Source organism: Pezoporus occidentalis, unplaced genomic scaffold, assembly GCF_034315485.1.
Source record: "Pezoporus occidentalis ecotype Australia unplaced genomic scaffold, CSIRO_AGI_Poc_V1 ctg135, whole genome shotgun sequence".
Lineage (NCBI taxonomy): Eukaryota > Metazoa > Chordata > Aves > Psittaciformes > Psittacidae > Pezoporus > Pezoporus occidentalis.
Genome location: NW_026913157.1, coordinates 3,564,412 through 3,576,939, shown reverse-complemented (window position 1 = coordinate 3,576,939; position 12,528 = coordinate 3,564,412). Strand labels below are relative to the sequence as shown.

Genomic DNA, 12,528 nt, shown 5'->3' with positions numbered 1-12,528 from the left:
CTTCTCCAGGCTGAACAGCCCCAACTTTCTCAGCCTATCTTCATACGGGAGGTGCTCCAGTCCCCTGATCATCCTCATGGCCTCCTCTGGACTTGTTCCAACAGGTCCATGGTCTCCTTATGCTGAGGACACCAGCACTGCACACAGTGATCCAAGTGAGGTTTCACAAGAGCAGAGCAGAGGGGCAGGATCACCTCGTTCGACCTGCTGGTCACGCTCATTTTTCAGCCAGCTGTGATTCACTGCTGCTCCATGCCTGCACCCTGGGATCTCTCTGCCCACCCTGGGCAGTTCCTGAACTCAACTATAGAACACACAGCGCCCTGGCAGCTTTGCTTTGCCCTCCCAGTTATTTCAAGGTTTATTTTAAGCCCAGAGATGCAGAGACGGCTGGCACGCTCCCTGGATGGCGCCTCCTTGTCAATTCACTGGTTATTATTCTACAGTGCAAAGTGCAGAGCCTGCCCCTACTTCGCCCTGGGGCTTGGGGTGATGGGTGAAAACTAAAGGAGGGTAGAGGCACATCCAGAAATCACAGAATACCAGTAGACAGGTTTGGGTTGGAAGGGGCCTTAAAGGTCATCCAGTTCCAACCCCTGCCACAGGCAGGGACACCTTCCACTAGACCAGGTTGCTCCAAGCCCCATCCAAGCTGGCCTTAATCAATTAGCTCAGGATTTGTTACCCAATTGTATCTGACCTTTAGCCTCATTGATTTCCAGTCTCCAGACCTACACAGGGATTCCACCTCATGCTTCCAATGTTCTTTTCCAAAGGATGCTGATTTTTTTGTTTTAGTGAAGCCATGCCTGTGTCACTCCCCAGTTTGCAGCACTCAGCATCCAAAGAGCATCACCAAACACCGGGGTGAGTTAGAGAACAGTTCTTACAAAGCCCAGTGGATCTACATCCGCACGATTTCCACCCAGCATCCCTACTCAAGGGGTGTGCATGCCCTGAGCCTTGTTAAAAGTGAGTGCTGGGGTATCCTTTGTGCCCTTTTAAATAGGTGGGATATGCAAGACTTACAGGTAGGTATTTGTTCTTTCAAGTGCATTCCTCATGGGTATTACTATATATATATATATATATATATATACATGTATACAAATACATGCTGTAGTTGGAGCGCTGTGGGTGGCTCATGAGGAAGGATCAGCCTGCGCTCCTGGGAGAGGAAAGGCTAATTTCTCTTTTTGAGCCAACACAGATGTGTCAGAGGGCTCGAGGAAGGGGAGAAGTTGGCAGTACCTCTGTGCTTTTCAGCGTACCTGAGATGTCACCGTGCTTGGATTTAAAAAAAGGAAAAGCCAGCAAGACATGACTAACAAATACAGCAGTCTGCATCTGCCTTCAGGGAAAGCCAATTTCCCTGGGCTCGCCCCACGCTGCACACACTGAAATTTTGCTTGCTTCAACAGCTCCGTGACCTAAAGAGAGGTGCTGAGAAATGCAATGTTTAGAGCAGAGCCTGGCTGAGGTCCTGCTCCCAGATGGGACTGGGATTTCTTTCCTAACACTTTGATTCCTCCTGACAGTGATGGCTTGGTCTGCCTGTGGGAAGTAGAACACCTACTTGAACTATTTTAGTATTAAATATCAGAAGTCCACAGTTCTGTGCTAAGTTGCATGAAGAGTTTTCCTAACTGGTGTTTTCTGTCATGCTGCAGCATATTCCATGGGATGGATATTCTGTGTGATGGTCCTGGCCTGCTGCAGACCTCCACTGGGATGTAGTGGGCATGTGGGATGGGGCCAAGACAGGACCGAGCATCACCACCCCAAGGGATGCAGCAGAGGAGGGGGGACAGCAGATGAATATCACCCAAGGAAAGGTTTTTCTTCTACCACATTTAAATAAACATGGGAAAAAAATGTCTCTCCCCCACTCAACCTGCCAGCAGAAAGAATTACAGCTACTTCCAGACCCTCTGGATCCTCTTCACTTTCCAGCCCTTCTCCAGTGGACCGCTGACTTCTGAAGGCAAGTCTTGCTTTTTCTCGTTTACTTTTAATTCTCATATTGGGCAGTGCTTGGCCTGGTACCATTCATTGCGGATCAAGTTTCCGCTATGAAATGGGTGATGGTCTGATGCGGGGTGTCCAAAGTGGTGTCAGTAACTTGGTGTCTTGGGAGAGCTTCGTTACCCTTGTTATCTGTGCAGATGCTGCCTGCTTGCACATGGGGTCTTCTGGGTCTGAATAAAGCAGGTTCATGTGTGGTGACCACTGCCGCAGGGGAAACATGGGTTTCCCTAGGGATAAGGCACTGGGATGGCAGTACCCCTGTTTTCTCAAATAACATTGCAAACCCAATGACCTCCTTATGACTTTCTTCCTCACTGAGTCATTCCTGAGCTTGTTCCGGTAACTTTGCTCATGCCACTGACTAATTTCTCCTTAACTCTTTTTTCTCCACCCTGGCCTTTCAACTGGAAAAACTGGATGCAGCTGGGTTGGTTTGGGTTTGGTTTGGGTTTTTTTCTTTTAATCCCGAGTTTACCGTGGCGGGCTGCGGCATGGTGTAATTAGGGCTGGTGCTGTAGGTCTGGTGACAAGGGCGGGGGGTGGCAGCGGGGCTGCATCTACCACTCTCAAGACAGCCCTAAGTCTCCCGGGGTGGGACTCGAACCGCTGATACCTCGTTCCCCAAGCCGACACGTTCCCCCCTGAACCACGGCTGGTGGGCGGAGCGTACCCTCCCTTGGTCACGCCCCCTCCCGCCCCACGAGCGGGCTCGCCTGACGACAGCTGCAAAGCAGATTTTCAGCAGTCGCAAGTGAGGTGAGTTGCGGCCCCGCAGCGCGGGGTGGGGTGGGGGGCCTGTACCCCGCACTCCCCTCGGCCGGGCAGGGAGAGCAGCGGTTCCCTTCCGCTGTCGGCGGTGTCGGCGGCGGCTGCCCGCGCTTGGTGCCCTGCCCGAACGGGGCCGTGAAGCGGTGGAGGTGGAGGGGAGGGCTGGTTGCTCTGGCCAGCCGTGCCCGCGCTCCCCCTTCTGCCCGGCGGCGGGGGCTCCGCTGTATGCTCGGCGCTGTCCTCCGGGTTTCTGTCGGGGTCGGGGCCGGGGCACAGGCTGCCATTAGAGCTTCCTTCCGTCCCGCTTCCTCAGAGGTCCGGTGCCGCGACCGGGTGACCTGCCGTGCCAGCCCGCGGCCTCCGCGCTACCTGAGCCAATGCTAGATCTGGAGGTGGTGCCCGAGCGGTCTCTGGGGAACGAGCAATGGGAATTCACCTTGGGTAAGTGAGTGCCCCCGCGTCCCCTGGGCATGAGCGGGTGTTTCGGGTCCCCTCATGACCTGTGAGGTTTCTCCTAGCGCTGTCAGGGAGTTGCGAGGGTGAAAGGGAGGGGGAGACTTAAAGCTCTCCTTTTTCCGTCACTAAAAATACTAATTTATAAGCTTTATGCGTCTCATCCTCAGGTTTTGCAGTGTGTTGTGCTTTGTTTGTCAGCATGCATGCCTTCTTTGTTTTCTTCTTTGTTTACCTTGTGTTGCCTTGCTATCTTGGACTACCAATTTTTTAAATGATTGCTACAAGAGGAGGCATGTGTGTACTGACTGTCACCTGAGTATGTCAGGTGATACCTGGCATCTTCAGCTCTGCTAATGCTTAACGTAAACACTGTGCTTTTTCTGTACAAACCCTTCATAAATGAGTCGCGTTTCACAACTTCTTTGTGTCGTCGCTGAATTGCGACATTACAGTGGGTAAAGTAAACTTTTGAGAGCTTTTCTCCGGGTTAGATAACCAGTATTTCTTCCCACCAATAGGCCAATAATTTGTGCTTTTTGTGGCTAGGATTGGTCCTTCCCTACCAGTTAGTACTTTGTTTACTGTGATGAGAAAGAATTTTCCCCCAGCTGTTGGAAATCTAGCTGATGCTCAGCCCGTAGCACTTCAATATGCAGTTGAAACTCAGTGTGGATTCTTCAGATGACCTGTGTTTTTAAGCTGATACTGGTAGCCCTTAGCAGTCTAGAAAATACTGTAGCTGTCACGTTTTCAGAGTAATTGATAGAGATACCAGTGTTGGTATCTTAGTTTTACATCTTTGCTGTTTCTTTGTCTGGAGCGAAGTTAATGGTAGTAGTAGTTTGGCTAATGCAAATGGGGCTCTGCATGGCAGCGGCCTGTATCTGCCAGAACTTGACTTATGCTGCTGCTGCTGTTGTCACCTGTGACGGCAAGGGGGACATACTGTTCCATAAAAACACTGTTACACTGCTGCCACAAGCTTGGGTCACACCGAAGGAGAGGTGATGTGACCCGGAGTTGTTTATGCAAAAGCTATCAAGCACAAAGGGCTGTTTATGCTGTACAGAGTCAAGTACAACTCAATGGTTTCAGGCAGCATTAGAAGTGCTTTTGGAGACTAATTATAGTACTTCAGGTCCCACCCTTTGAACTATCGGTTGTCTCCTGACATGTTACTCTGCTCTTTCAGCTCTGTGAGACCTTCCGTGAACCTTTAGTGCCTCTATTACCTGAAAAGAACTGCAAGCAGAAAGTATATACCCTGACAATCTTCATAATACCATCTTCCCCCCATTCTTCTTATAAAAAACAAAAAAGGGAAGAGAGAAAACGATCTTGGTTTTTCCAGGAACCCCTAAAGAGCCTGTTAATGCAGTCTCACGGTTAAAATTATACACTGTGTCTTTGTCCATGTACACGCACAGACACATGCATAGATGTGAGAGGGAGGAAACTCGGCTGTAATTCTTGGAGTAAACATAGCCACCATGTGATGTGTCTAATATATAATTAGCATGACCTGCTGGTACAGAGCAGGAGGCTGACTAGGTATTAAGATACCTAACTTTGTCCTGTGATGTATGCAAATTGTCCCTGCTGATAAAGCTGGTTGAACTGTGTTGGTGGTAACAAGTCTGGAAGTGCTGGTGTAAATGGGGCTGTGGCTGCCAGTGGTATTCCACTCATGATTTGTTTAGGTCTGCTCTTAGCAGAGCTACTGGCAGTATTCCTGTACTGCTGCTGACTCTGGCTTCCAGTATTGTGTCCCCAGTGGAGATGACTGAGGGGAAATGCCAGGAAAATTTTTTACATGAGTTTTTGGATTCTGTTTTTGGCTCTGGTGTTGACTCACTATGTGACCAGAGCATAAAAAATTCAAGCAAGGCTAAGTTTTGTGTTCAATTAGATACCTGTGTCACTGCACCTCTCAGGCTACATTCCTACTGTTTTAAATGAGAACAATTAAATACTTGTTCTGTAGTGCCTATAGCTGTATTATTAGTGTTCAAGATGTATGATTTCTAAAGCATACTTGCATTTTTCTTGCTTTTTATACTTTCTTTTCCTACTAAGTTTCACTTCTTTTTATTTAATGCATTATGACTCATCTTCTCTTTTAATCTTTATTCATTCCTCTACCTCTGTCCCCTTTAAGACATAGCCTTACTATAGGCTAACACTTTGAGCCCTGTTATTCATGACCAGTTCGTGTGAGAGAAATGTCTTGTGCTGCTTGTATTGCTCCAGCTTTTAGCAAAGGGGAAAGTCTATGAGAGAGTCCTTAGCACTGATCTTTGTGGGGGTTATTTGCCATGGCTCAGTTTGGTTGACTGTCTGATGTGCTGGATACTGTTTGTTACTCTGTTCCCCCTGCCTGGTAAGCAGGGGAAAAAGAATTCTTTGTTTTCCTTCTTGACTGCAAAGGCTCATGAATGTTGAGGAAAAGGGGGTGTTGTGTGTGTGTGTGTGCGTGCGTGAGAAGGGTAGAGAAAAATAACCCGGTTTCTTTGCTCTTCCTTTGGCTCTCTGCTGATGGAGGCAAAGGGAGGATACTGGCTCCTCCGCATTCATTTTAGGTTCTGCAAACTGTTCTTGGAGAACTTAAGCTCCTCATTGCAGCTTTGGTGAGCAGCTGCGTGACAAAATCTGCTCGTTTCTCAGTCATTGAACACTGAACAAAATCAGTCCATGTCCATTTGCTTGCAGCTTGAGAAAGCTCTGAGTAAGAGAGTCACATGAGCTATCTGTTTGCACACTTACCAACCCAAGACTGCATCAGTTTACATAGGACTGCAGGCTAGACTTCATGTTTGTGTGCACTTTTTTTAACCACATGCTTTTTTACTGAAACATTACCTGCTTCTGACACTGGGTCATTTGCTGGCTTTGCTTGAACTTTTACCACTTGTTTGTTTTTTAAAAGAGCTCGTGGTCCTACAAGTCTCCAAGACACCCTGACTTTGAAAATTATTTTCATCCTTCTAAATAATCTTTACTTTAATCATAGCTTTTACTAGATTAAGAAATGTGAAATTTTCACAACAGCATCTTTGATCTTAGCTTCCTGTTGTTGTTTATGTTCCTGTTCCATTTTGAAAATATCTAATACATAATAGCTGTCTCTTTAAAATTCAGCTGCTTAGGTTACAAGGCAACTGCTATTTCTTAGGTAATAGGAAACAGTGCTGCTTTATTGAGTGGCTCTGTGCATTTTAATTTTGTTACTGTTATTAAGCTAATAGCTGTTCTTTTTGATATTATATAATCTTCTGGTGTATAATTTCTAGCTGAAAAAAAAAAGTTTTTCCAGGCTACTGTGAAAAACAATCTCACAGAAACAGTTGTATATCATATTTACAAATTTAATTAGTATACGCTTATCTATAAGCCTGTTCTGCTAAAACTTGATTTCATAACTGCAGAAAAGCTGCAAGGTATGTGTTTGACAGGCTTGTTAGTTTGGAGTGACAGTGAAAATATTGTATTCTTTTAGTGTTGTGCTAGTATTGCATTAAAGCAGTGCCTGTGATGAGATAGGGGTGTGTATGTGATATATGGAGAGAGATAGGGCATTTTTTCACTTCAGTACTGTCGATAATGTCTAAAAGGTGCTTTGGAACATGATGTACAGTCTGAGTGTGAGAGGTGTAGCTGATAACTAAAAATTTGAAGGCCTGAAGTTACCTCAAGAAAAGTGTAAGTCCCACAGTAAATTTTTCCTAATCAAGGCAACTTTCCTGACGTTTAAAAACTAGAAATAAAGAAGAACAAAGCAAGGAATGTAAATGTCAGATAACTAAATTGACTTGCAGCAGTTAGTAGGAAATAAAACTTCACAATTATGAGCTCGTAACCTCTCTTTATAAAGTCTTGTTTTGAATCTGGGGACACTCATGTTGCGTTTGGAAAGGCAACAAAGGATTTAAGTGTGATAAAGGATGAGATGGTCTGGAGCTATTCCTCCTGCAGAATCAGCTGTTTCATTCCACTTTCAAAAATTTATAGCTGTAAAGATAAGAGACACACTGAGGGGAAAAAAAAAAACACAAGGAGCCCTTGAAATTGTGTTAGAAAGTGAATGGCTATTAAGCCTATTACTTCAACTGAACCAAATTGTTTAGTAAACTGAGTAAATAAAAGTTCCCTCCTTGAGACAAATGTAGCTGCATTAGCAGCTAATGTGGCCTGTTAAGTCGAAGGGGAATCATTGCTCTGCTTCTGTGTTTTTGTCTGTGCTGTAGGACTACTCGGTACTTTATCAAGCTTAGTAGAGGGTGTGCCATAAAATGTGGTCTGGGAACCTATTGAACATGTAACAGAATGCTCTAGTTAGCTCTAGTGCGGTTTTGGAATAGGTTATTTTATCAGTAACTGGATTGTTGACCCCCAAAAGTAGAAAATTTCATGCATGGGTTATAGAAAGATCTGTGCTTTTTCTATCTAAACTTTGCTGTTTGATTTTGTTGCTAGAGATACTTTTATATATGCCTAACAAACTGGTAGATAAATGACAATTCTGTTTCAGAAAAACATGTCTTTGCTGATACCGAGAGTCAAGTAAACTTGTTTGTTGATTGCATACCTTTCTGTTGTAATGTCCTGTTTGCTGATGGTGGCTGTTACCTCATCTGTAACCTTTCTGTTAAAAAGCACTGTTAACTGGTCTTGGAACTGAAGAAATCCAACTGTTTGCATTCACAGGAATGCCATTGGCTCAGGCCGTAGCAATCCTTCAGAAACACTGTCGCATTATCAAAAACGTCCAGGTTCTCTACAGTGAGCAGGTGAGTAGTGTGTTCTGGCTAGGTCACTCACCTCCTTGTATTGCAGAATTAAGGCATGAGGGTGTATGATGATATGGTGTCATGCTAACATACTTGTTGTATGAATTGTGGAGCTGTATGAAATTGAATTACCCAATTATTGCCACCACATCAGATTTGTAGCTTTTAGAAGTTTCATGTCAAGCGTAATAATCCTCAGCACAGTACAGTGATTTAGCAGGTACCGTTTTTGTCTATACAGTGGTGGGGTAGTATTGTTTTTCATTCAAGAAGGGAAATGTTCTGTAATTAGCTGGATAATTTAATTCTAGTCTTTTTATATTATCTTTGTCAAGCATTGCAGTATTTTTGAAGTACTGAATCTGTCACTACTTTACACTTTTGGTTCAGTGGTGATGAATCCCCTGAAAAGGCTTCCATACTTTGGATGTGCAGAAGGTGGATGCAGTAATTTCAACCAGCTATAGATGTTTTGATCTTTCTTCGTAACTAGCATTAAGTTTCTAGTGCATTTTACTTCCAGCAAAAAGGGGCTAGAAGTGAAACCTTTTTGCTAGGTCAAATAAAATTAAGGAAGTGGAAGGGAAGAGGAGATGGGGCAAAGGAGGATTGTGACTCTTCAGATGTGTGTTATGTGAAATGCATATTAATCAGAAGATGGTATTCGTGTGTCATAGATTATATATCTTTACATCTGGAAAAAAGCGAAGTGCTAGAATGTAAGCTTGTATCAAAATACTGATTGAGGCAATAAATGCTGAGTGGCTAAGGAGCAAGCTAGACTCTGGTATTTAATGCTGGATACATAGTTGACATAATCGAATTATCCTTTTTTATTTCTTATTATGTAGATTTATGGGGTTTATTATGACTGAATTGCGAACTGAAAACCTAGCTCCTTGTACTTAATGCATGGGAGCATCTGTCTGGCAGCAAATGCATTCCTTGGTATTTGTATGCTTTGGGGTTTTTCTTATCGTGGTGCATTCCAGAATTATTTCTTGGTTGGTTTAGATAAATGATGAGATTCCTGATCCTCTCAGGTGTGTAGAATCACAGAAGGATTAGTGGTCCAGTGCTTAGAAAGCAAGGTATACCACTGAATGGCTTTTTAAGCCTCTTGGAAAGCTACCTTGTGCTTGACCATGTACCCTGCGTTTTTATTGTGTTTCGGAGGTGTTAGAGGTTTTCTTCCCAGACTGTAACATCTGCATAATCCAGCAAAATAGTAGTTCTCAACTTTGTGGAATAGTTGTGCTGATGATATTCCCCCCCCCCCCCAATATGTTATTCCAGTTCAGTTTGTGATACTGGTGAAATTTTTTTCCATGTACCACTCTGGGCCTGCAGTTGACTGGCTGGCTATATCCTCACCTGCATACAGAGCATCATGCACCTCATTAGCAGCCAAGCACAAAAAGCTGCTGCTGCAGATCCTAGAAGATTAAAAACTTTAAAAAACTTTGGCATGCACAGCTTTTATGTAGCTAAATTAATATCTGAGCAGCTTCCATGTCTTTCCTATTTGCATTCTAAAAGAATGCCTTTGAGTGTAGTGATCTAATGTTATTTAATGTTGTTGCATGTAAAGCACAGAATTTCTGATCCTGGAACTCCAGCAGCAAGTACTCCCTTTCAAAATTTCATATGACAATTAAATGCAATTAGATTTGCCCACGGCCCTCTTTTAAACTTGACATAAATGGGATGCCCAAACTGTGCCAAAAAAAATTGATGAACCCTTTTCAGTGACTAAAGAATTTCAGCTCCTTTTTGGTTTGTTTAGGGATACTTAATTGCCTTTGTATGTTTTCTTAAGCCTCTTCCTCAGGATTTGTGTTGATGGGATTGTTCAGGGATAACAGTTTTTCCTCCAGCTTTGTGTAGATTAGCAGCATAACCATATATCTGTGTTTCTTCCTTCAGGAAGGACTCTCCTGTTGCTTCCTGGCATCATCTTTCATACTTGAGGTTCTGTTTTGTGTATTAAGTCACACAAACGAAATTTGTGCCCTTGAAATTCTTTTTCTGTTAGAAAATATGCCAGGAGAGAACAGAAGTGATTTGCTCTACCAATTACAAAGCTCTTCCTCAGATGTTGTTTTTTGTTTGTTTTTTTTTCCCCACCCACTCAAAAATACTTGTATGCCCTCATTAATTTTAGAATAACACTAAGACGATTCTGCTTAGAACCCAGTGAAATGCAAAGCATATCCCGTATCAGAAAAACTCTGTTGGTATATTTAAATGCCATATGACACATGGAGTTTTTGCTCTATCTGTAGCCCTTTCTAAATTAGATTTACAAGGGATTTACAAAAAGACCATCAGGATCAATATTAGACCTTTATATCACAGGATCATGGCTATATTGCAATGCAGCTTCAATTCCACACAGTATAATGGTGGGTTTGCAGCAGTAGTGAAGTGTTGATGCCTCTGTGCAAGGGACTGAGAAGATTTCATTTAGAAGACAGCTTATACACCAAGTCTCTGGTGTTCCAAGAAAGATGAGTTTGAACTGAACCTGCTTCAGGAAAAACTACTGGGGTGACCAGGGGGAATGGGAAATCTGCATCACAGGGCATTGAAAGCCCATGGCTTGTTTGGAGCCAGCAGTGTGAAGTCTAGGATCTGATTACTTCAATACATGGTTTTGGAAGGGATGGGGAGTACATGTGAGAATGCATAAGAAGTATTCAGGCTACAATACAGCAGTCACATGAGAATAAAGAGGTGAGAGAATGTAGGATGAAAATTAGACTTCTGACAACCAAAACACAGACCTTCTGCCAGTAGAGCAAAGGGGAGAGTACCGTTTTTAAGACGACTTACATTTAATTCATCAAAAGGGCTGCATGGTGTGTCTGCCTGCATTAGAAGCCTGTATATGTCCCAGATGTCCCATTCACATTCTGTCTTTTGCTAGGTAACTGCTAGGTGTGATTCCTTTTTCTTTTTTCTTTTTTTTTTTTTTTTTTTAATCCTCTGAGGGGAGAGTTGTGGAGGGTAGAGCTTTCTGAAGGAAATGTGTTTTAAATGGCACATGATCAAATAGCTGAATTAGGGCCAACTCTCTGTGTACAGGTGGATTGTACTGGTACAGGAGTGAGCAGCTTCCACAGTGTTGCAGCAGACTGAGATGTTGAAGAGCCTATAGAGACACCAGTGAAACTGGTAGAATGTCTTATATTGAATCCAGCAGACTGCAAATTGAGCCTTTAGTTGTTATGATTCACAGTAACTAAGCAAACCTAAATTCCCAGCAGAAGAGTCTGAAGGCTTCCTTTTGAAAAAGGCTGTGACAGTATTTCGGTTGTGAAGTGGAAAGCTCTCTCACCATCCTTTTGTCAAGTGTATGTTTGGTTCTGCTGTGAGACTTGGTGAGATGGGCTGTTATTTTTGTGTGCCAAGAATGTGACTGTCCCTGCATGATGTCTCTGATGCTAAACTTTCAATGCTGATTTTCAAGTTGGGTTTGGTGTTGTCCCCCATACCTCCAGTTAAAATGATGGACAGCCACCCTTTTGGGAGTTTGTATATCTTATGCAGGCACTTTGTTTTCTTTTTGTAAGGGAGCTGAGGGGGTGAGAGTTTTGGCTAAATATATTTTTGTTGTGCTCATTCATTGAGCAGTGGTTGTTCTCAGAGGATGTTTTATTTTTTTCAAAGTAACCAGTTCATACACCTACAATGATATGTATCTTAACAAAGGAGCCTTGAAATTATAAAGCCTAACAGCTTTTTTTTTCATATGTTTTACAGTCACCTCTTAGCCATGACCTCATCCTTAACCTGACTCAGGATGGAATCAAACTGCTGTTTGATGCTTTCAATCAGAGACTTAAGGTAACAAAATACCCTTCCTGCAAACCAAGCAATGCAAACCAAAACCCTAGGATATGTTGATGCTTAACAAAGTATCGGTGTGTGGTTCTTTAGGCATTTAATTTGCTGTATATAGTGCTCTCTTGTGTTAATGAACTGCATTTTGTCAGTTTGGAGGTTAAATCTTTGTTTATAGAATTACGATGCTTTACATTGTACTGGGGACTGTAAGTATGCAATAGTATAATGGTCCAGTGTGGTCTCATTTGTACATCTTGTCTGAAGGTGTAGCAGAAGCTGCTTCCTCCTATTCTTAGTATTCAGTTGAGTTAGGTTCACAGAGTACTCCTGTGGCTGCAAGTATATGCTTTCTTCCAGAAAGCCACATTCAGGCTTGTGAGCAGCTGCCTCCTGCTCTGACTTTGGTTTGTTCTGGATGAGTTTTTGTGATCAAAGTTCTCAGCTCAGCACTTCTGCTTCATAGTATCATAGAATCGTTGGTGTTGGAAAGGACCTTATCATCATCTAGTTCCATGGGCAGGGACACTTCCCACTAGACAAGGTTGCTCAAGGCCTTGTCCAGCCTGTCTGCTTCTGTGTTTTCAGGTGACCACATTCTGCTTCTCTCTAGGGTGCTTTGTGTAGTTACAATGCAAAATGA

General features: G+C 43.4%; 1 protein-coding gene across 2 annotated transcripts in view; it reads left to right on the top strand.

The window, feature by feature from the left end:
- The first annotated feature begins 2,696 nt into the window (after positions 1-2,696).
- The window catches only part of PHAF1 (phagosome assembly factor 1), a 34,286-nt gene continuing 24,454 nt past the window's right edge, over positions 2,697-12,528 (top strand). The window contains exons 1-4 of one of the 2 annotated variants that reach the window (XM_062609203.1): positions 2,697-2,784; positions 3,110-3,237; positions 7,957-8,039; positions 11,805-11,888. In XM_062609203.1, coding sequence (XP_062465187.1) covers positions 3,174-3,237; positions 7,957-8,039; positions 11,805-11,888 — 231 coding nt within the window. In that variant the 5' untranslated portion in view covers positions 2,697-2,784; positions 3,110-3,173. Of the gene's footprint in view, positions 2,785-3,073; positions 3,238-7,956; positions 8,040-11,804; positions 11,889-12,528 lie in introns of those variants that run through there. The other variant, XR_009962936.1, reaches the window with a different exon arrangement.